Source organism: Bos javanicus, chromosome 3 (genome assembly GCF_032452875.1).
Source record: "Bos javanicus breed banteng chromosome 3, ARS-OSU_banteng_1.0, whole genome shotgun sequence".
NCBI lineage: Eukaryota > Metazoa > Chordata > Mammalia > Artiodactyla > Bovidae > Bos > Bos javanicus.
The window spans coordinates 24,337,575-24,362,225 of NC_083870.1; the positions used below are offsets into that span (position 1 = coordinate 24,337,575).

Sequence of the window (24,651 nt, forward strand, 5' to 3'; positions counted from 1 at the left end):
CTTTGCTCCACACATTCCACCAAATACACCCCTGCCTTGCTGTAACCGCGGGGTATTCCAGTTCAAACCCAGCTGTTTATGGGAACTGCTTTTGTTGAAATCATTAAAGAAAGAAAGGCCTGTGAATTCTCCTTCCGAAGCACCGCCTGTTTTCTGTGTCATTTCAGTCTCATTAATCAGCGTGGCCACAAGGTAGACGTTGCGCTGTGTATTTTACTGTCCCCAGCACAGCAGCTCCTGCATCTCTGCCCCCAGGCCGACGCACTGGGGAGAAAGAGAGAGGGAAACCATCAATCTTGCCAGTTGCACATGTCAGCAGTGATTCCTTCCCCCTTCCTGTTGGCTGTCTCTCTCACCACCTGTGTTTAGAATTAGCACCGAAGCTGCTGCCCAGATGAATAAGAACCACTGTCCCTGTCACCTGCCCTGTACTGGCCACCACTTCTAAAGGAAAACAAAAAGTACACAGGGCAATTATCTTTACTGTGTGCAGTGCAAGAGAGAGAATCACACATCCCCACAGAAGTTCATTATGTGAACATAAAATTACAGCAGATTTGAGGTTGTACAGTCTAGGAGGTAGCATCATTTATTGAAGCAGAGGGATAAAAGCAAATAATTTATTGAGTGCTTTGTTGTATTCTCATACACTCCTTCTGAAGTATCTACAGAGAGTCTAGTCTCACAGGGAGGCTTGCTGGTGGTTCCAGGAGTCCACTCTGTCCTGCAGTGGGTCCCTCCCCTTCATGTGTATGCACCAAGTCTCTGGACTAAGTGAAGCATGTATAGCTGAATTTGATCTGCTTCTGTTCAGGCCCTGACTCCACTATTTATTAGACATTCATTGCTTACTGAACCCCTCTGTGCCTCAGTTTCCTCACCTATAAAACAGAGTTGATAATACTACCTACCTCATAAGGCTTTTTGTAAGGATTAAATGAGATAATGCATTCATAGCTCTTGCTAGAGTATTTGTACATAGTAAGCACTCAACAAATATTAGCCATTATTATTATTAACCTCATTGTTCAGATTATCAAACTGAAGTTCAGAGAGATTAAAGAATTTGTACAAAGTGCTGGGATATGCAGAAGCAATTGAACCTGCTACAGGACTGTCTGATCCCCCAAATCTGTTTTCTATTACATTATGTTGTTCTGTTCTAGTTCCATCTTACAAATAACTTCATGTGTGAGCTTAATCAATCACTTCACTTTATTCATGTCTTTATTTCCCATTATGTAAAATGAAAATGATAATACCTGACATTCCTGTTGGTATGAGACTCTTGTAATTATATGTAAATTAATCATCATCGGGCCATATGCAGTAAAACCAGGCATTTATTTTTTTTAATTTGGCTACAAAAAATGTTCATGCCCTTAAAAAGAGTTAAATAAATACAAGAGTGTCAAAAAAGTAATCATTGCTTATTCCCAGTCTTTGAGATAACCACTGTTAAGTTAAATGTGTATTCACCTTCCTTGTCAAAGGCAATGGCACCCCACTCCAGTACCCTTGCTTGGAAAATCCCATGGACGGAGGAGCCTGTTAGGCTGCAATCCATGGGGTCGCTAAGAGTTGGACATGACTGAGCAACTTCACTTTCACTTTTCACTTTCATGCACTGGAGAAGGAAATGGCAGCCCACTCCAGTGTTCTTGCCTGGAGAATCCCAGGGACGGGGGAGCCTGGTGGGCTGCCGTCTCTGGGGTTGCACAGAGTCGGACACGACTGAAGTGACTTAGCATAGCATATAGAACTTCTGTGGGCTATGCATTGTTCTCAGGCCTTGAGGAGGGTGCTATTATTACACCCATTTTACAGATGAGAAAGTTCGGTGACTTGCACAAGGAAACACAGCTAGTGTGTACAGAGCTAGTATTGGATTTGGCCCTTTGACTCCAGAGTTGGGCCTCTTCACCTCCACTCTGTGCTCTTAGTACTTATGTTCTTCTTATCTGTTGCATGCTACTCCATCATTTAAAAATAAAACTACTGTTTATTTAGTATGTTCCCTAATGGACATTTAGTTGCTTGTAGTCCTTTTGTCATTACTCATATAGGGAATGCCAGGTAGACTTACATTCTAATATGAGTATTTCTGTAGGACACATTTCTGTATGTTGGACACGTATGTGCATGCTAAATCACTTCAGTCGTGTCCAACTCTTAGTGACCCTATGGACTGAAGCCCGCCAGGCTCCTCTGCCCATGGGATTCTCCAGGCAGGAATACTGGAGTGGGTTGCTGTGCCCTCCTCCAGGGGATCTTCCCGACCCAGGGATAGAACCTGTTGCTCTTGTGTCTCCTGCATTAGCAGATGTGTTCTTTACCACTAGCACCACCTGGGAAGCCCTACTGTTGGATGGTTGGGTGAAAATCTTTAAACACTTAAAAATTTGACCTCCATCAATGATCAGATATTTTCTGGAGAGCTTACTCCATGCCAGGCACTAAGCACTTTACACTAAAAAACTCATCACTAATAAAGTCATCTACCCTGTGAGTCTGGTATATTATTATCCCATTTTGTAGGTGTTTAAGACCATATAAGTCATAGAGCCAGGACTCAGCCCAGGCAGTGTGGTGCTAAAGCCTACTGCTTAACCACGATAAATAACCAGACAAGTTATCACAGTCATCATATTTTACTGCTTGAGTTTGCCATTTTTCTAACTTATTCTAAAGTTAACAGAATGAGCTGACAGAAGGGTCTGAACTGAAACAAATACTATTCAAACAACCCTGGGAATTGTATCAGTCTACAGGTTGGATGGGAGAAGACAATGGCACCCCGATCCAGTACTCTTGCCTGGAAAATCCCATGGACGGAGGAGCCTGGTAGGCTGCAGTCCATGGGGTCGCTGAGGGTCGGACACGACTGAGTGACTTCACTTTCATTTTTCACTTTCATGCCTTGGAGAAGGCAATGGCAACCCATTCCAGTGTTCTTTCCTGGAGAATCCCAGGGACGGGGGAGCCTGGTGGGCTGCCGTCTATGGGGTCGCACAGAGTCGGACACGACTGAAGTGACTTAGCAGCAGGAGCACAGGTTGGATGATGAGAAAGGGGGCCATGGGTCCTGCAAAATAACTTTTTTCACCCAGTAGTATTTAGGATAGTCGAAGAGTTTTTTTGGTGAAATATTTTTATACCGAGAAAATAACTTTAGAATTTTTTTTTTCTCTGTTTGTAGTATTGTGTGTATGTGTGTGCTCAGCTGCTCAGTCGTGTCCGCCTCTTTGCGATCCCATGGACTGAAGTCTGCCAGGCTCCTCTGTCCATGGAATTCTCCAGGCAAAAATACTGGAGTGGGCAGCCATTTCCTTCTCCAGGGGATCTTCCTGACCCTGGGATCAAACTTGGGTCTCCTGAATTGCAGACAGATTTTTTACTGTTTGAATCACTAGGGAACCCTGCAAGATATTCATGCTGTCTCTCAAAGTTTCAGAACACCGAGGTCATGGAGTTCCTTCATTTGTTGGATATAAGAATTTCTGGCATCTTGGTTTCACTTATCCAAGGCCACCAGTGGTTAGTTCAGGTTTTCCTCAACTGACTGAGCTGACCATGAAACCCAGCTACAACTGCCTGAGTTTTGAATTCAGACTCTGTAGGGGTTAGAGGAAGTTAGAGAATTTTTCACACAGGGAAATAGGTAGAAAAAAGCATTCTATACAGTGATAATTTTGTATTCTATCCATTACGATTCTGATATCAAAATCTTAGTGGGATTATTTTCTTGTCAATGTCTGGGCTCTACGTGCTTCTTGAATCCCTGCTTGCTAAGTCACTTGAGTCGTGTCTGACTCTTTATGACCCTATGGACTGTAGCCCGCCAGGCTCCTCTGTCCATGGGATGCTCCAGACAAGAATACTGGAGTGGGTTGTCGTGCCCTCCTCCAGGGGATCCGACCCAGGGATTGAACCCGCATCTCATGTCTCCTGCATTGGCAGGTGGGTTCTTTACCACAAGTGCCAGCTGGGAAGCTTCTTGAATCCCTGAGCCATAAGGATTTATGAGACTGGGCATTGTCAAGTAAGTTTACCTAATGGTGGAAGGTAGTGTGCTTACTTGATCTTTTCTCACCAATGTAGGGACTCTAGCCACACCTTCATAATCTGTTGACCATAATTTGCTGAACTTCTGCCTAAAGCCAAAGGGATCCTTGACTGTGGATTAATGCATAAATGCTCAGGGATTTTATTACCTTGAAATGTAAATTATAAGCAAGTGAACTTTTCGCATTTTTGTAGTCCATTTGTATGCTCATGTGTGTGTATGCGTTTGTTTGTGTGCGTGTATTTCTATGTTTCCAATCAGGTCGGCAGTTTTAGAGAGTAATTATGTAGTAGTTGGTAGGAATAGTGGTTTTTCAATCTTGGACACACATTAGAATCACACAGGGAACTTTTAAAAATTCCCTATGCTCATGCCAAATCTCACACTGATTAAACCAAAATCTCTGAGGATGGGACCCAGGCACTGGTATTTTTCAAAGCTCCCAGGTGATCACTGTGTAGACAAGATTGAGAACTGGTAGCTTAAAAATGTATCTTCTGTCTTTTATTCAAATGTTTTCATTTGTACCTCATTTTATGTAGTTGAAGTGAATTTTAAGACTACATATGAGTGCCCCCAAAGCCCCTCTCAAATGAGGGCATCAGAGTCACCTGGAAGGCTTGTCAAGGCACAGCTTGCATAACTCTTTAAGTTTTCTTCTGGAATAAGCCCAGGTATCTGAGCTTATTGGTAGGTCTGGATTGGAGCCCAGGTATCTGCATTCCTAAAAGGTCCCTATTCAGGTGATATTGCAGGTACAGAGACATAGGGTGGGAACCTCTGCTCCAGCACCTGCCTTCCACCTTCTGAACTTTCTTCTCAGCAGTGGCAGCCAGGGCAGCCACCTCCAGGACAGACCATATAGGCACAATATCAGTGTTAGGTAAGCTGATAATGCTGAAGGAAGCTCCCACATGTTGCTCCACCTCCAGTTCAGTTCAGTTCAGTCGCTCAGTTGTGTCCGACTCTGTCACCCCATGGGCTGCAGCATGCCAGGCCTCCCTGTCCATTGCCAACTCCCGGAGTTTACTCAAACTTATGTCCATTGAGTCAGTGATGCCATCCAACCATTTCATCCTCTGTCGTCCCCTTCTCCTCCAAATAATCGTAAATCTAATCTCAAAAGTCCGTATGCAAATACAGCCTGCTCTTCCTACCAGATTGTTCCTCTTAAGTGCTTTCTGCTCTGAAGTCAGAGCCACCACTGGGTAGGTAGTTCTCGTGTGTCCCAAAATAGAACTTGGATTTCACTTTCCCACAGAAACAATTTTATGAATGGTGTTTAGGTGCAGCTGAAATACTGTTGTTAAAACCATCCTTTAGGAGTACTGTGGGTTCAATGAGGCTTCCATGGGCTGCCTTCCAGGAGTTTAACTGCCTTTTAAAGAATTGAGTTTCTGAGTTTCAGAAAACCAGTTTTCAAACATGAACGTAATTTGTTTAGGAACTACCTATAACTGGAACATTCGGTTCATTCTGTGTGTAGTTATTTTGCCCTTTACATGGAGCCAGAGTCAGGGGTAGGAGTGGGAGATTTGTCATTTATTCCACTAACACTTAGTAGATGCTCACAATGTGCCTGGCACTGCTATGTACTAGGGATATAAGATGAAAAAGACAGCCCCAGCCCTGGAGAGCTCATATTCTAGGTGGGAAAATATTTACTAAGCAAATAAGAAAATATTTACCAAGTTACCAGGCTGATATGTGCAATAATGAAGAGCTGATGAAAGAAGGATCTGTTCTTCTTGGAGAGAGTGACTGCGTGTGTGTGTGTTTGGTAGGGAGAAGGTATATTTAGCAAGTTTAAAATCAGGGAAAGATTGTTTGGCCTTGAAGACTATGGAGGGGTTCTCCAGGCAGAGACGAGGACGAAGGATATCCAGGCTGAGGGAAGAGTCTGAGGGCAGAGGGGAACGAGCAATACAAGAGTGGCAAGTAACTAGGTCAGCTGCTCATGGAAGATAATGGAGGACGACTGGGAAAGGGATTAGTGGTCACATAATGTCCGAGCCTTATCCCAGAGGAAGAAAGGAAAAGATGTATACATACAGCTAAGTCTGTGTATGTGGTATTTACATTTTTGTCCCAGCCTTTTTTGTGTGAAAACTCTCTTTTCTGTATATTTCCTGTTACCCTAAGGAGGAATATTTTTTCCAACAACATATTAATATTTCGAAAATATACTGAATCAAGTTGTTTGCAAACCTGTGCTCTAGGAAGCTCCTCATGAGGCTGGCTGGAGTGAAGGCAGAAGAGCCCACCGGGGCTCCTTCACTGACTCTACTGTTGTCTATACACCAAGCTTTTCTTTGGACTTTTCTACATGTTGGGCATATCTAGTAAGAATATTACATTTGAAGATGAGACTCGGGTTCTATCCCTGGGTCAGGAAGATCCCCTTAAGGAGGAAATGGCAACCCACTTCAGTATTCTTGCCTGGAAAATCCCATGGATGGAAGAGCTTGGTGGGCTACAGTCCATAGGGTCACAAAGAATTGAACATGGCCAAGCATACACGCATAAGCCTGTATTTTACCAAAAAAGGCAATGATAAAAAAAAACCTCTTGTATCTTTCTAGGCAATGATTTCTCTAACACTTTGAGATCAATGTTCAAATTTTCTTATGGGGAAAAACTAATATTTTCTTAAGCATTTCAGATCATTCTTTATACTTAAAAATTTTTAGTATTCTTGATCTCTTGCCTGTATTTACTGTTCCATTCAATGTAAAAATAAATTATGTAGTGGTGGTTAAGATGTTTATGTCAAGAATTTGACCCTGGCTTATTTGGTTTAGGAAGCAGTATTATTGTTAGAAATTAAAAGTGTTTCTCACTACATATCATGTTATAATTATTTATGTTGTGTTTAGATAATATATTTGAGTCACTCTTCCAATAAAAACTAAAAGGACTTGCCAGATTATTCCATACCTACATATAAGCTTTGCATTTCAACATAGCTTAGCTTCCCTTGGGTGACAGTGCATTCTCTCCTAGGAGCCAGAGTCCCTAGATTTTATATTTCATCATCTGATGGGGAGACATTGACTGAGGTACTATTCACTGATGTGTAAGAAAGAAAACAGAAAAGAAAGGCGTGAGGAAAATAAGCCCAAAGATATGCTGAGCTACAAAAGAAATAGCTGCAGGAGAAAAGAATGTGATAAATATGAATACAAAAGCATCAGGTGGTCTGGTGAGCCTAGCTCCGGAGGTCTGGATTCTGGGCCCAGCTGTGCCACCAGCTGTTACCTGGGCCTCTCAGGAAACATCTCCTTCCCTTTCTGAGAAGCACACCTTCCCTTTTGGAGAAGCATGTGTGTGGAGAGGGGAGTTGTGGGTGGGAGTGAAGGTAGTTAAAGTTCAGGCCAACCTTGAAGTCAAGAAATTCTAACCTGACGCAGACCAGTGAGAAGGTGGGCGAGTCCAGTTCTGAGAGCTGAGATTCAGATCTGACCACCTGCCTGTGATCTTGTGCAGGTTACTTAGCCTTCCAGTGTCCTTCCTGGAAAGTAAGGCCAGTAATTCCTGCCTCTGTCACATGCAGTGAAGCCCATGCAAGTGCCAGGGAATCTTTCTGATTGCTTGAGTCCAGCACAAGAATGAAAAATACATCTGTGAAAGCATTCTGCTGTGTGATGGAAGGACAGCACAGTGCGTGGGGTGGGAGACAGATGCACAGCTCTTAAAATTTGGAGGTGGCTTAAAAAAGTTTATAGAAAACTGTTTTAAAAACTCAAGTTTATTCCTTTCAAACTGCTTCCCTGGCCTAACAATATGTGGTCAGTGCGTCTCGTCTGTGCCCTTATGGAACTCGCAGTCTAATGGATTAGTCACTCCTCTTTTTATCTTTTTGATAATGATTTTTTCCTACAGGTTTAATTGCTGGCCTACATATTCCTTCTGGTTCGAGGGTGACATAAGACCTGCTTTCTCTTATATTGAATTAATATTTACTATATTGATTCCCAGGTCTGAGCATCTGGTTTCATTTCTAAGCAGAAACGAACCCTTTCTTTTTTTTTTTTTTCCGCTTGGTGCTGAGTCAGCATTTTCTCACCAGACTCCTGGCTCTCTGTGCTTCTGAAAGAAAGCGCTGACTGTGGCAGAACAATGCTGAGCTGTGGCCAAAGAAAGCTTCAGAGAAGCACCTGGATCCTCCCAGCCAGGATGGAAGTGCTATTTTTCTATGCTGGGTCTCCTATGTTTCAGCTCTTAAATCACTAGTTGATGGTAGAGACATTTTCAAGGAAGTGTTGAAAATTATATGCAAGGGGCCTAGATATATGTGATAGGGTGATATACATGATAGAATTGAGAATCCCTAACAGAGAGCTGCTTAAGCTGTATTTTTTATTTAGCAAAATAAAGACTTACAAAAAGAGATTTGAAACCTAATTAGTTGATAATGCTGATTCCTTTCTAATCACAGTCTGTGATAATATGCTTTTCATGGAACCAGGTAGACACGATGGTTGTTCCGCCAAGTTTTTGGCCTACCATCGACTATAGTTAAAACAGGTATGATGCATACACAATTGATGCCCCAGCTGGACACAAGCAGGAGTTTGTAATAAGAATCTTGAAATCTTTAGTTGAAGTCTTTGGTTGCCACCTCCATACCAAAGTTGAAAGTGTTTTTAAGCTTGTAGGCAGGCTTTTTTGGATGTATATTATGCACTTGGGAATAAAATCAGAAGCTCTCTTTAGTTGATTAGAAAAATTATCTTTTGCTATAATTAGCAGCTTGGGATTTTTCAACTGCTTTTGGATGCAATCACTGAAGTTATGATAATTACGAATTTGGAATGTGCTCAGTCCCTTATAACAGGAATGATTTGAGCTACGTCTGTCAGATTGATAAATTTGTTCTCCCTCTGATTCAAATTCAAACTCCCATCCTCTCTTCTGGAATATATCAAATCTCAGCGTTGAAGCTACCCATTGGTGATACTAATTCTGTTACAAAATGAGCCAAGGCCTGCATTGACTGGAAGTGGCCTTTGTTAAAGAAATACATCTGAAATAAAAATGAAGACCTATTTTGTAAAATGGACCTTCTTTTTAGTCTCTGTGCACAGCAAAGGGATCGAAGGTTGATGCTCCAGCCTGCCTGAGGAGTAAATGCCTGTGGGCTGGTCTTGAAGCTGTTTTCTTTGTGGTTTGCCTCCCATCCACTGGGAAGCCCATGCTCCTTTCATTTTCATTCTTTTCCAGCTCTCCTGCTTTTGAACACAGAACCCCCATCCTCCCACCACCCAAACGCCACATTCCAGCCCCATGATTTCATGGTACCAGGCGTATCTCCCCTGCCATGCCGTCAGGCTGCCTGCTGACTCTTGCAGGGGGAACAGACGGGAACATAAACTCACCACCGAAGAGCAAGACACTCTCTGTATATTTTTAAGGCCAGGAATCCAGTTCTCATTTAGAGCCTGTATTTTCTTAATAGCTCCTTGAAAATTGAACAAACCATTTCTTGTTGCTCTTACTTCTTGATAACATCATTCCCTCTGCCTGGATGTATAGAAGCACAGAAACTAGAGAATGAAAAAGATGTATTAGATCATGTCTAGTTCATTCCCACTGGTCACAATTCTTTTTTTCCCACAGTCTGTCCTCTAGTGCTTTTCTCTTCTAGTTTTCTCAAGAATTAGTGTCTCCATTTGTCCTGCGGGATAATTCCTGAACATGGAGGAATTTGTATGGAAATATTCTTTTTTTTCCCCCAGCTTGATAGTCCTGGTCCTTACAATCTTTTACATGACCATAAACAGTCCCCTTTCATCCTAGTTCAAGCGTTTCTGGATGGTATTTTTTTTTTTCCTTTCCATTTATTAAGTTCAGAGCTTGTTTTTCTGCTTTGCTTTGTCTCTTCATCAATCAGTCCCTAAAGCCCATTAATCATTTTTAACCTCACTGAAAGCTCCTTTACTTATTCCCATATCAGGAACTCAGGGCTTACTATGGTCTAAGGTACTAGAGAAAGCCTCACTGATAGGTACTTATTCTATGCTAACTCTCTCTCTCCCTTTCTTTTCTTTCTCCCCTTCTTCCTCTCCAGCCCCCACCTCTGTCCCTCAGCCTCAGTTCTCATCTACCAACTATTTTTAAAATAATATCTCTAAATTATGATTTCAGGAGTTAGTCATTGAGGGCGTTGTGTATGTGTGTGTGTGTGTGTACATGTGTATGATTCTAAGTGCAAATCATATTTGTTCTCGGTTACTTAAAAGGTATTTTTCATATTCTCAGAGCCACAAATCTTTTAGGTCTCCTGAGTGCTTGGATCAAGCACAATTCTGGATCATGGAACTATGATGTAACATTCTATTTTATAGCTGTCATCTGAAGAATAAAGAGGAAAATAAGCAGATATGGGGAAAATAGACTGTATTTGTAGGATTTTAAATTTTAGGGAATAGGAAAAGGCAAAATTTAAGTAGTCTTAGCACTCACATATCTGAAGTAGATTAGCTCTTAGGAGCTAATATTATATATAAAGTCTGTGGTAAATGTTACATTCTTTTTTAAAAAATTTCAGCTTTGTTGATACATATCAACAAATAAATTGTAAGATACTTAAAGTGCACATATACCTTGGTAATCTGATATATATTGTGCACAGATCCCCCTTTCTGGCTTTGTGATAATCTGGAGGAGTGGGATGGGGTGGGAGATGGGAAGGAGGCTCATGAGGGAGGGGACATATGTATAGCCATGGCTGATCCATGTTGATATATGGCAGAAACCAACACAATATTATAATTATTCAAGTAAAAGTAAATAAATTAAGGAAAAAAAGATCCCCCATCAAGCTCATTATTACCACAACCAACACCTTACATATTTGTGTGTGTGAGAGGGAGAACATTTAAGTTCTACTCGGTTAGAAAATTTCAATTATACAACACAGTGTTATCAACTATAGTCATCATGTTCTGCATTAATTCTCTTTTGCTGTATGGTTTTCAAGATTGGAGGACCCAGTATTATAAAGATGTTGGTTCTCCCCAAAGCAATCTATGGCCTCAATGTAATCCTAATCAAAAATCCCAACAGGTTTTTTTTCTCTTGGAACTTGACAAGATGACTCTAAAATGCATTGAGAAGTGTAAAAGACCAAGGGTGAGTTAGATACTATTGAAGAATAAGGCAGAAAGCCTTGCTCCACCAGGTCCCAAGACTTATTAAAAAGACAACTGTAATACTGGTGCAGAAATAGACAAAAGGACCAGTGAACCAATGAGACAGAATAGAAAGACCAGATACAGACTCAGACATATAGAGATATTTGATTTATGCTGAAGTGGAATTCTACAGCAGTGGGAAAGACAATCTTTGCAATAAATGGTGCTAGAACAATTAGGTATCCACATAGGGAAAAATTAAAAGGAGAGAAAATAAAGCAGATGCTTGCCTCACACCATATGTAGAAATCTCCAAATTGATACAGGCTTAAATGTGAAAGATAAAACCTTAAAGCATGCACATACATATATGTTTTATATATGTATACACATATCTTCATAAACTTGGAATTTTGGAAGATTTGTTCTATGACATAAAAATCTGTAATCAAGATTACATATTTGGTAAAATTAGGACCATCTCTTTATCAAAAGATAACAAAAAAAGCAAATAGCCACACAAGGAGAGAATATATTGGCCACACATGTAACTAACAAAATAGTAGGATCCAGAATATACAAAAAGTCCTAAATCAATAAAAACATTTTCCAACTTCAGAAAAATAGGCAAAATAACCTGAATAGGCTCTCCACAGGGGAGAGCAATATGGTTATTAAAATAGCAATAACCATAAGAGTTCTCAGCTTCTCTAATAAATAATCAAAGAAATGCAATTAAACTGTAATGAGATTCTACCTTATATCACCAGTTAGCTAAAATTAAAACTACTGGCAAAGTGTTGGTGAGGATGTGGACCAACAGAAATTGGTGGTAGAAGCTGCATACTTAGAAACAGTTCAGCACACTGTAGTACAATTGAAAATACATATGCATACCTTGAAGAACTGACTCACTAGAAAAGACCCTTGATGCTGGGAAAGATTGAAGGCGGGAGGAGAAGGGGACGACAGAGGATGAGATGGTTGGATGGCATCACTGACTCGATGGACATGAGTTTGAATAAGCTCCAGGAGTTGGTGATGGACAGGGAAGCCTGGCGTGCTGCAGTCCATGGGGTCGCAAAAAGAGTCCAACACAACTGAGCGACTGAACTGAACTGAATGCATACCTTGAATTGAAGTGAAGTGAAAGTCGCTCAGTCGTGTCTGACTCTTTGCGACCCCGTGGACTATACAGTCCATGGAATTCTCCAGGCCAGGATACTGGAGTTGGGTAGCCTTTCCCTTCTCCAGGGGATCTTCCCAATCCAGGGATCGAACCCAGGTCTCCTGCACTGCAGACAGATTCTTTACTGGCTGAGCCATATGACCCAGCAATTCACCTCCTAACTATGTACACTAGAGAAACTTGTACACAAGTAAACATAAGAATATTCTTTTTCACCCATAACTTTTTTTTTTTGGCGACAGAGAAGTTGCAAAATAATACAACGAATGTAAAAAGTTTGAATACTTGGTGGCTAAGCAAAACATGATAGCCAGTGGAAGGAGCATCCATGAGCTCTGAAGTCAGTGATACTTGGCTTGAAATTGCAGTCTCATGTATGAGTTGTGTGACCATGGTCAATATCTTAATATCTCTGAACCTCAGTTTTCTCGTCTGCAAATTGGAGGTAATCATATGCCTACCATATTGTGTATTATAAGGGATAAATGCATTAATGCATATAAAGCATTGAGCATAAATATCAGCAACATAGTAGTTGTCCAGTAAATTGCGGCTATTATTAGTAATATTTTTACTATTGTTAAAAATGATAAGGATGCATTTTATTTTTTCAAAGCCTTTTAGTTATAGCACATTTATTGATATACATTCATTTTTGGTTTTTCACTATACAATGCAAAATTATTAAAAGGAAACATGACATTTTTTCACCCTGTATTAGGGACAGAAAATATATTTTGAAAAAAATTTGCAGGGGAATTCCCTGGCAGTCCAGTGGTTAGGATTCCATGCTTCCACCACAGGAGGCACAGGTTCAATCCCTGGTTGGGGAACTAAGTTCCCACAAGCCACATGGTATGGCAAAAAAATTTTTTTGGCATTCAAAATCTTTCAAATACAGAGGCACATTTTTTTCCCCACTTCCTTTTATGACTTCAATAACAGCAAATTAGGTCAGTAGGAAAGCATGTCAAAAATGATTTTATAATTTAAAAATTATGCAAAATTAAAAACTTCTTTTGAAGAAATAAAAAAAAACAAGTATGATTTTATCAAAAGTCAAAGGAAACTAAAACGTGAAAATGTTAAATAACTTTATCAAGAAGTAATATCAGAAATGAAGTATAGGTTTCCTAAATTTTAACCCATGATTCTGCACATTGAATTATATCAGCAATTATTTTTAAAGAAAACTGAATTAAGTAGTAGTAACCTTTAGCCCTAATGCTGTGGCCTTCATTGCCTTACCTGCACAATGAGTGAATCATGTCATAACAAACCCTTGGAGCCCCTTTAACTTGCAGTGAAATTTCACTTCTATGTCTGAAGTCTTTGTAATGACCACCAGAACCACAGTCATCTTTTGCTCTTGGGCATTCCTGCCTGTACCCCACTATTTATCTTTCCAAACGGGTTATGACTGTGTTGTCATGTTGTATTGTTCCTTTTATTTCCATAAGCGTATCTTCTATCTCCAATTAGATTGGAGATGCAGACCTTTCCTTACATGTCTTTGCATTTGTAAGGTTTTGGGTGCAAAAAGAAAAAAATATATATTATCATCTTCTGTCCCCTAATAGCACCTAACATAGCGTTTGCACCAAGTAGGAACAAAATAAATGCATAAGGATGATGAGTGTCAGATTTCATTAAAAAAGAAAAATAGGAGTAGCCATCATAGCTGTGGTACCATGGGCATCAGATTCATGGATTCTGCTTCAAAAACAATTTTGTTTGTTGTCCTTTGTTCCAGAAAGATGCCGTGAAGCGAATATTCTCGGGCATTCAGCCTACAGGAATCCCCCACCTCGGCAACTATCTGGGAGCCATTGAGAGCTGGGTGAGGTTACAGGACGAGCATGACTCCGTGCTGTACAGTATTGTTGACCTGCATTCCATCACTGTCCCCCAGGACCCAACCATCCTCCGGCAGAGCATCTTGGACATGACTGCTGCTCTTCTTGCTTGTGGCATCAACCCAGAGAAGAGCATCCTTTTCCAGCAATCTCAGGTCAGCTTCTCAGATTAGAACTGAGAAAACTTTTATTTTCAGATTATTTGAGGAAAAAATTCAGTGGTTTATATAGCTCCTGTTTGTGATTTTTTTTTTTGACCTTTCAAAAGTGACTTCATCAAATGTAACTGTCTCATTTTCATTTTTCCCTGTATTCATATCATTGAGTATTATTATAATGCAATAATATTTTTAGCTATTTCCTGAACTGTACTTGGTAAGTTTATAATGCTTCATATACCAAAAAATTTTATCCTATTATTACTTCTAACTCAAGAATTGTTTTTCTATATTGGGTTGCATTCAAACTGATGAATTCATGCTGTTGACTAGTTTCCTGGTGATGAGGGATAGAATTTAGCAACTGATGGTTTTACGTAACTCCAATGTTGCTTTGCTGGGTATTGCATTTGGAAGGTCTGTTGGATAATTCCTATTGTTCATTCTTTGTATAATAACTTTTGAGAAGATTTGAAAGAGCTAGCTAGGAAATTGGAAGACGATGTCCAGTGTATTGAGTCCAAGCCAAGAAAGGCCTCAGAACAAAGCCAGAATATTTGACTCATATCTTTACTATGGATGAGTCAGTTTGCTCTTGGACAGGCAGATAACCTGGCCTAGAGACAGAGCACTTAAGAAACTCCCTAGCAAAGAAGATGAGAGTTTTATCTGAATCATGCTTTACATTACATGTTGTCTTTAACCTGATGATGAGCCCCAGCCAAGAATAGTATGTTATACATGTTTTGGCAAAATTTAACATGTATGCAAGTGTGGTACGTGTCATACATGTGTACACCTCCTTTCTTGATCATAAACTTCTGACACTCATTATTTTTATGCATACTTAATCACCCACAGAACTTAATGTAAGGATTCACACACAGTAACCATTTAAAAATATGTAATGAATGAGAAGACTATCTTCAAAAAAATAAATGCAGTTATCAACTTAAACTTGTTGCCAGCTTAGAGATAATCTGAAAGAATAATAGAATCTAATCATTAACGTGACTTTTAAAGGCAGTTTACCTCAATTTCCTTTTTCACTAAGGAAAGTCAGGAAGGCTTTCTTTACATATGACTTTACAGATTGAATCTTGAACAGATATAATTGTTATCAAGAACTTGCTTATGTTGAACAAACATCTGCCTTCCTGTAATTTTCAGCCACTCATTTAACTTCTCTCTGAAAATACGTAATAAATAAACTCTGTCTTCCACATGACTGCTATTTCAATACTTGGAGGTATTGCTTGTGCATCATCCTTACCCTCCAGGTCCTTGTTCCATAGGACTTACCTTCTTCATACTAGCTGTCCTTAGATGTCTCACCCTCCTGGTTGTCCTACCTCAGAAGCATTCCTACCTTTTCTCTGAAAAGATGGTGCCTCTCATATTTCATGAAACAATGTCTATCCGAACTCTTCACACCCTCTCTCACGTTATAATAATCAGATCAGATCAGATCAGTTGCTCAGTTGTGTCCGACTCTTTGCTACCCCATGAATCGCAACACACCAGGCCTCGCTGTCCCTCACCAACTCCCGGAGTTCACTCAGACTCACGTCCATCGAGTCAGTGATGCCATCCAGCCATCTCATCCTCTGTCGTCCCCTTCTCCTCCTGCCCCCAATCCCTCCCAGCATCTGAGTCTTTTCCAGTGAGTCAACTCTTTGCATGAGGTGGCCAAAGTACTGGAGTTTCAGCTTTAGCATCATTCCTTCCAAAGAACACCCAGGGCTGATCTCCTTCAGAATGGACTGGTAGGATGTCCTTGCAGTCCAAGGGACTCTCAAGAGTCTTCTCCAACACCACAGTTCAAAAGCATCAATTCTTCGGCGCTCAGTCTCCTTCACAGTCCAACTCTCACATCCATACATGACCACTGGAAAAACCATAGCCTTGACTAGATGGACCTTTGTTGGCAAAGTAATGTCTCTGCTTTTGAATATGCTATCTAGGTTGGTCATAACTTTCCTTCCAAGGAGTAAGCATCTTTTAATTTCATGGCTGCAGTCACCATCTGCAGTGATTTTGGAGCCCCAGAAAATAATGTCTGACACTGTTTCCACTGTTTCCCTATCTATTTGCCATGAAGTGATGGGACCAGATGCCATGATCTTAGTTTTCTGAATGTTGAGCTTTAAGCCAACTTTTTCACTCTCCTCTTTCACTTTCATCAAGAGGCTCTTTAGCTCCTCTTCACTTTCTGCCATAAGGGTGGTGTCATCTGCATATCTGAGGTTATTGATATTTCTCCCAGCAATCTTGATTCCAGCTTGTGCTTCTTCCAGCCCAGCGTTTCTCATGATGTACTCTGCATAGAAGTTAAATAAGCAGGGTGATAGTATACAGCCTTGACGTACTCCTTTTCCTATTTGGAACCAGTCTGTTGTTCCATGTTCAGTTCTAACTGTTGCTTCCTGACCTGCATACAGGTTTCTCAAGAGGCAGGTCAGGTGGTCTGGTATTCCCATCTCTTTCAGAATTTTCCACAGTTTGTTGTGATCCATACAATCAAAGGCTTTGGGATAGTCTGTAAAGCAGAAATAGATGTTTTTCTGGAACTCTCTTGCTTTTTTCATGATCCAAAGATGTTGGCAATTTGATCTCTGGTTCCTCTGCCTTTTCTAAAACCAGCTTGAACATCTGAAAGTTCGCAGTTCACATACTGTTGAAGCCTGGCTTGGAGAATTTTGAGCGTGACTTTTCTAGCGTGTGAGATGAGTGCAATTGTGTGGTAGTTTGAGCATTCTTTGGCATTGCCTTTCTTTGGGATTGGAATGAAAACTGAACTTTTCCAGTTCTGTGGCCATGGCTGAGTTTTCCAAATTTGCTGGCATATTGATTGCAGCACTTTCACAGCGTCATCTTTCAGGATTTGAAATAGCTCTACTGGAATTCCATCACCTCCACTAGTTTTGTTTGTAGTGATGCTTCATAAGGCCCACTTGACTTCACATTCTAGGATGTCTGACTCTAGGTGAGTGATCACACCATTGTGATTATCTGGGTCATGAAACATCTTTTTTGTACAGTTCTTCTGTGTATTCTTGCCACCTCTTCTTAATATCTTCTGCTTCTGTTAGGTCCATACCATTTCTGTCCTTTATTGTGCCCATCTTTGCATGAAATGTTCCTTTGATATCTCTGATTTTCTTGAAGAGATCCCTAGTCTTTCCCATTCTGTTGTTTTCCTCTATTTCTTTGCATTGATCACTGAGGAAGACTTTCTTATCTCTCCTTGCTTTTCTTTGGAACTCTGCATTCAGATGCTTATATCTTTCCTTTTCTCCTTTGCTTTTTGCTTCTCTTCTTTTCACAGCTATTTGTAAGGCCTCCTAAGACAGCCATTTTGCTATTTTGCATTTCTTTTCCTTGGGGCTGGTCTTGATCCCTGTCTCCTGTACAATGTCACGAATCTCCATCCATAGTTCATCAGGCACTCTGTCTATCAGATCTAGTCCCTTAATTCTAAATTTCACTTCCACTGTATAATCGTTAGGGATTTGATTTAGGTCATACCTGAATGGTCTAGTGGTTTTCCCTACTTTCTTCAATTTAAGTCTGAATTTGGCCATAAGGAGTTCATGATCTGAGCCACAGTCAGCTCCCAGTCTTGTTTTTGCTGACTGTATAGAGCTTCTCCATCTTTGGCTGCAAAGAATATAATCAGTCTGATTTTGGTGTTGACTATCTGGTGATGTCCATGTATAGAGTCTTCTCTTGTGTTGTTGGAAGTTGGTGTTTGCTATCACCAGTGCGTTTTCTTTTTGACACTCTGTTAGCCTTTGCCCAGCTTCATTCTGTACTCCGAGGCCAAATTTGCCTGTTACTCCAGGTGTTTCTTGACTTCCTACTTTTGCATTCCAATCCCCGGTAATGAAAAGGACACCTTTTTGGGGTGTTAGTTCTAGAAGGTCTTGTAGGTCTTCATAGAACCATTCAACTTCAGCTTCTTCAGCATTAGTGGTCAGGGCATAGACTTGGATCACCGTGATATTGAATGGTTTGCCTTGGAAACGAACACAGATCATATATACATGTTAATATATGTATATATAGATTCCATATATACATGTTAATATATGACATTCATTTTTTTTCTTTCTTATTTACTTCACTCTGTATAATGACTCTAGTTTAATCCACCTTATTAGACCTGATTTAAATATGCTCTTTTTTATAGCTGAGTAATATTCCACTGTGTATATGTACTACAACTTCTTTATCCATTCATCTGTCAATGGACATCGAGGTTGCTTCCATGTCCTAGCTATTGTAAACAGTGCTGCAGTGAGCATGGGAGTACATGTGTACTTTTCAATTATGGTTTCCTCAGGGTATATGCCCAGTAGTAGGATTGTTGGATCATATGGTAGTCTTATTCCTAGTTTTTTGAAAGAAATCTCCATACAGGTCTCCATAGTGGGTTGTATCAATTTTAAAAATTATATTCTATTTCCATAATTATTCTAGGTGAAAATGTCTAATCTCCACAAAGTAGCCACTTGTCAGACTGCTTTTAAAGCAACTTTTAAAATTAAAGGCTTATGTACAACTGCATCCATTACTTGCACTTTGAGCTCATAGCCCCAGAAGGAACTACTCTATTTTAAATATGTTCTCTATTGTAAAGGGTTTTTGGCAGTGACCTCCATAAATATATAAAAATTTGCAATTATTGACGTATCTTCTTCCACATGGTATATTATTGTTCAAAATAGCAATTGAAAGAGTAATCCACAATATGGCGAGCTTTGTAAGAACTCTAAGTGAGGGATAATAAAATTCACCTTCCCTTTGGCTTTTTATGTTACACAGTGAGCTCTCTGTTTCCCCAACTATTGTAGGTCTAGGTCAGAGAGTGGAGGCAGCTGGGGCTGCCTGTTTCCCCGGTAGCCTCTGAACTGTCTCACAGGTCCCCTCTTACCATCCCTGACTTCGGCTCCCTTGGGGGAATTTGGATAGTTTGTCAGGTAAAATTTGAGAAGAGTGCTCATCAGCCCATATTCCACAATTTGTCACACAAAGACAGTATAAAAGACTTCCTCAGGTATCTTTCTGTCCTCAAGACATGCTTGGTCTGGGCCATTTCCTTCTTTAACTCAGGCAACCAATATTATTACAGCTTAGTGGGTAGACTAGTTATTGTATCAGATTTTCTTTCCTGTTTAAAATATTTAGTGAAGAAAACTTGAAATATATGTAGAAGAGTAGGAGAATAGTATACTTTACCCCCATCATTTATTAACATTTTGTGATTTGTCTCTCCAATTTTGTTTTCTTTTTTTTTAAAATATACTTGTTCGTGGTTATCTTTGCCAATTTTATTTATTTATTTATTTATTTGGCTATGCTGGATCTTCACTGTGGCCTACAGAGGCTTCTAGTTGCTGCATGCAGGCTTAGTTGCCCTGAGGCATGTGGGATCTTAGTTTCTGGACCAGGGATTGAACCCACATCCCCTGTATTGGAAGGCAGATTCCTAATCAGTGGACTACCATGGAAGATCCCATGTTGTTCTCTTTGTTGAAGTATTTTATAGCAGATATCACACATCATGGCATTTCATGCCCTAAATATTTCAGCATGCCTTTCCAAAAAGTCAGGAAGATTTCTTACATAACCACAATAATATCATCAGACTTAACAAAGTTAATGATAATCCCATATTATCATCTAATACCCAGTCCATGTTCAAACTATGCTGGTTCTCCCAAAATGTGTTTTGTAGTTGGCATATTGAAATGATGATCCAACCAAGGTCTACAAATAACATTTGATTATGGATCTTAAGTCTCTTATTTTTCATGCCTTTTGATTTGTTGATCGTTTTATTTCTGTAAAGTTAATCTTTCCTCATTTAAAACTTTGGTTTTTGTGCTACCACTTTTTTTATCCCTTTAATATGTTAATCAGCTTTTCTTTTACTCACTAGAAAATTAGCCTTTCTGGGAATAAACATGAACCTTAATTTTCTTCTTAAGGCACTACTTTTGCAAGTTATATAGACAGTTTCTGACTTATAGTGGTTAAACTTATGATGCTTTGAAAGCTATATACATTCAGTAGAAACTGTACTTTGAATTTTAGATTTTGATCTTTTCCCAGGCTGATAATATGTAGAAAGATACTCTCTTATGATACTGGGCAGCTCCAAGTCAGCCACAAGATCACCAGGGTAAATGATCAAGACATAATCAATCTGTTTTCCACTTTGAGTACAGTGCTCAATAAATTACATGAGATATTCAACACTTTATTATAGTATAGGCTTTGTGTTAGAGCCCCTGGAGAAGGAAATGGCAATTCACTGCAGTATTCTTGCTTGGTAAATTGCATGGACAGAGGAGGCTGATAGGCTACAGTCCATGGGGTCACAAGAGTCGGACACGACTTAGTGGCTGAACCACCACCACCACCACCAGGGCTGATGTAAGTGTTCTGAACATAGTTAAGCTATGGTGTTGGGAAGGTTAGGTATATTGTATGTATTTTCGACTTGGGATATTTTCAACTTAATGGTGTGTTTATCAAGACATGACTCCATTGTAAGTTGAGTACTCTTGGAGAGAGAACTTTATTCTGTCTCCCACCATGCCTTTGCCTCAGGAGCTGATGGCAGAGAGGCAGTACAGAGCCAGAGCTGGCCTCCAGGCCCTGGACTACTAAATTACCCTTTCACTCCTGCCTCAGTCTTACCAATCGATGGTCCGTTCCCCACATTGTAGCCATGTGCTCTTTCTACTTAAAATAAACCTACCCTCAAGGCAAAAATCTAAACTCAGTTTCTAGAAAACCCTTCAATCATAAAGTCCCTGAGAACATCAGGTCAGTGTTTCTTCCACTCCACCACTTTTTATCACAAGTTATTTTGTGTTCAAATGATCTGATTAACTTTTATCAAGAATTCTTTAAAGCGGAAGTTAAAATATTTTCTTGTTTTATTTTGAGAAAACTTGATAAATCAATTCTTAACTTATAAACAGATAAATTAGAGATCAGTTATGTAATTATAACAAGGTTTTTTTTTATTTTTTTCTTCTTTTTTTAAAATTTTATTTTATTTAACTTTACAATATTGTATTGGTTTTGCCATGTATCAAAATGAATTGTCCACAGGTATACATGTGTTCCCCATCCTGAACCCTCCCCCTCCTCCCTCCCCATACCATCCCTCTGGGTCGTCCCAGTGCACCAGCCCCAAGCATCCAGTATTGTGCATCGAACCTGGACTGGCGACTCGTTTCATATATGATATTATACATATTTCAATGCCATTCTCCACAGTGTTTTTAAGCATTTAGTTGATCATAGAATATGATAGGAATTTAGAAAACAAAATATTGGGAGCCGATGCTAGTTAAAATTGGTTATTCTTGCATTTGCACACACACAATTATTTGCAAATAAAATGAAGAATTTTTGAAATTGTGAGTTAGAAAAAATTTTTTTTTACATTATGTAAGTGTTCTTTTCATGTTCATCCACTGTGTTAAGCAAAGTACTTCACGGATAAATATAGAGGCCAGTTCCCCGGGCTATTGTTGTCTACCAGAGTAAGTTCTAGTAATTGTTTGAAATAGCGAAAGAATTTACCTATGTTGGGATGCTGATTTTATCAATTATTTTTATCTCCAGTCCTTTGCATTCTTTCTCAGCAGTCTGACTGGAACGATTGAGACTTATTGAAGATTTTTCTCATTATTTTCTTTTTCTTTCTTTCCCACTGGCCTCTAGTCATGGTGCTTCCCCTAAAATATGTTTGCCATATGTGGGGAATTTTTCGGAGCCTCTCCTCTAAAAGGTGTGCCTATGTGCATGCATTTGTGTGTGTGTGTGAGTGAGAGAGGGAGAGAGAAGACGCCTGCCTGTGTGTGTGCTTGGCAGAGCTTTCCATCCAAATGCCAAAGTCAGTGGTCTTTTATTTCTAGCAGGCTTGAGTGCAGATCCAATCTGATTCCCACAGCTGTCTCTGAGGTGCATGTCTCCACGTCTTTAGTTGTTACTTTGCTTGGGATTGAGTCACCCTGCAGATGGAAGATAAAAGCTGGAGTTCATAGCTTTAGGCATTGGCTTTCTGCCAAGGCTAAGAGAAAAGGACAACTTTGACCATCAGACCTCCTGTTACAGAGGGTCCAAAACAGTCCAGGGAAGAGTCCAGGGCAAAGAATGAAATCTGCAACTTCAGAATGTGACCTCATTCTCTAATTAGAGCGAGGTTTGGTTTCCCAGGAAACAAAAATCAATAATAGTAATACAGGAAGGGGGACTATGAAGGAACCCATTTCCGAATGAGGGCCAATGGAACTGACTACATGAATCTTGGCTCAGTAAATACAAACAAAAGTACCTGACCCATGGTGCTTGTCTTAAAGATACAAAGCCAAATACTAAACTAGGACCGAGAATCTCTTGTGTTTTCATTTATCCTCATAATTTTGGAATCGTGTTTAAGTATGTATTTATATTTGTTAAACTCTCAAGTTGTTAGGCTACTGACAACAGGTATACGTTCAACTCATAAAGGAAGCAAACAAACCTCTATATAACTTAATGGTCTTGAGGAATCTATTTGTAAAATTGGCATCACTTCCAGAGTTTCCAGGGAGAGGCAGAGGTTCTAAATGTCCCGTGGAATAAATAATAAAGAGAAGTTAGGAAAATTATTAAAATACCCAAACTCCTCATGTTATTTCCTTCTCTAAAAGTTTCTGCTAGTACCACTTCCTTGCCTAGATCTATACTCATATGTGATTCGATGAGAAGCTATTGTATTTGTGTTGCTTCCATCCTGGAGCACAGAGTTAGGTCATATCTTAATTACACCTCCAAGAAGAGCTTTTTTACTATCAGGGCAATGAGTATGGGCTCTGAAGCCAGATACAGTTTGAATCTCACTGTGATCTCTTCTCGTTGTGACATACTAGGCAAGTTACTGAAGCTCTTTGAACCCCCTTTATAATGTCTACAATAAGGATATTTAAATAACATGATGTATACATATGATTCCTGACAGATGTTAACTTTCTCTCTCACCTTACCTCACCACACACACACTGTCCCCAATCCAGGCTTCTTGATTTAAGGATGGAGTGCATTTGTAAGATGAAGATCAAATATAGTGACTGTGCCTCTCTTCATTCCCAATGACAAAATATTTTCACAAGAGTTTGTTATCGAGAAATATTTCAAACATTGAGAAGAGTATAAGTATGGATGGCTGCTCTTTGAAATGCTAACCTTTTGGCATACTTGCATGCAGTTTTTGTTTTTTAAGAAGTAAAACATTACAAGTATAGTCAAAACTTTTTAGCTCTCTCTAGTCTCATTCTGCTTTCTGCCTCCCCAGAAAATGTGTGTGAAAGTGTTAGTCACTCGATCATGTCCAACTCTTTGTGACACCATGGACTGTAGCCCACCAGGCTCTTCTGTCCATGGAATTCTCCAAGCAAGAATACTGGAGTGGGTTGCCATTTTCTTCTCCAGGGGATCTTCCCGACCCAGGAATTGAACCTGGGTCTCCCTCGTTGCAGGCAGGAAATTTAATCATTTTGACTGCTGTATGATATTCCATTGTCTGGCTCTATCACAATTTATTTATCTATTGTTGCTTGCCTGGCTAAAGATATTTAGATTTTTTCCAACTTTTTGTTACTGTGAATATTATTACAATGGGCACACTTACATATGCTTTTTGTGCACCTCTGAAAGCCTCTCCAGAGGGAACCACTATGCTGAATTTAATATTCATCATTCCCATGTACCTGTTTACATTTTTATTGCATATGATTTGGCCATAACAATCCATATTATTTATTTTGTATGTTTTAGAACTTTACATAAATAGCCTTATGCTGCACATATCTTCCTGAATCTATATTTTTGTATGCAGCATTAATTATGTGTTTGAGATTTAATCATTTTGATGGCTGGATGATATTCCATTGTCTGGCTGTATCACAATTTGTTTAATCTACTGTTATTTTCCTGGCAAAAGATATTAAGATTTCTTCTAACTTTTTGTTACTGTGAATAATACTACAGTGGACATACTTACATATGCTTTTTGTTCACCTCTGAAAGGCTTTTCTAGGTGTACATACCCAAGAGTGGAATCATGAGGATATATGACATCAATGTTAGTGAATTATTGCCAGCTCAGTTCAGTTCAGTCACTCAGTAGTGACCGACTCTTTGCAGGCCCATGGACTGCAGCACGCCATGCTTCCTTATCCAT

The 24,651-nt window shown here is 39.7% G+C and overlaps 1 protein-coding gene across 4 annotated transcripts in view; it reads left to right on the top strand.

Annotated features, from left to right (window-relative positions):
• WARS2 (tryptophanyl tRNA synthetase 2, mitochondrial) overlaps nt 1-24,651 on the top strand; it is a 102,393-nt gene that overhangs the window by 30,586 nt on the left and 47,156 nt on the right. For all 4 annotated transcript variants that reach the window (XR_009734975.1, XR_009734978.1, XR_009734979.1 and 1 more), the window contains exon 2: nt 14,145-14,402. Coding sequence is in view for 1 of the 4 variants with exons in the window: in XM_061409596.1 (XP_061265580.1) it covers nt 14,145-14,402 (258 nt within the window). In the remaining 3 variants the exon portion in view is untranslated. The remainder of the gene's footprint in view (nt 1-14,144; nt 14,403-24,651) is intronic.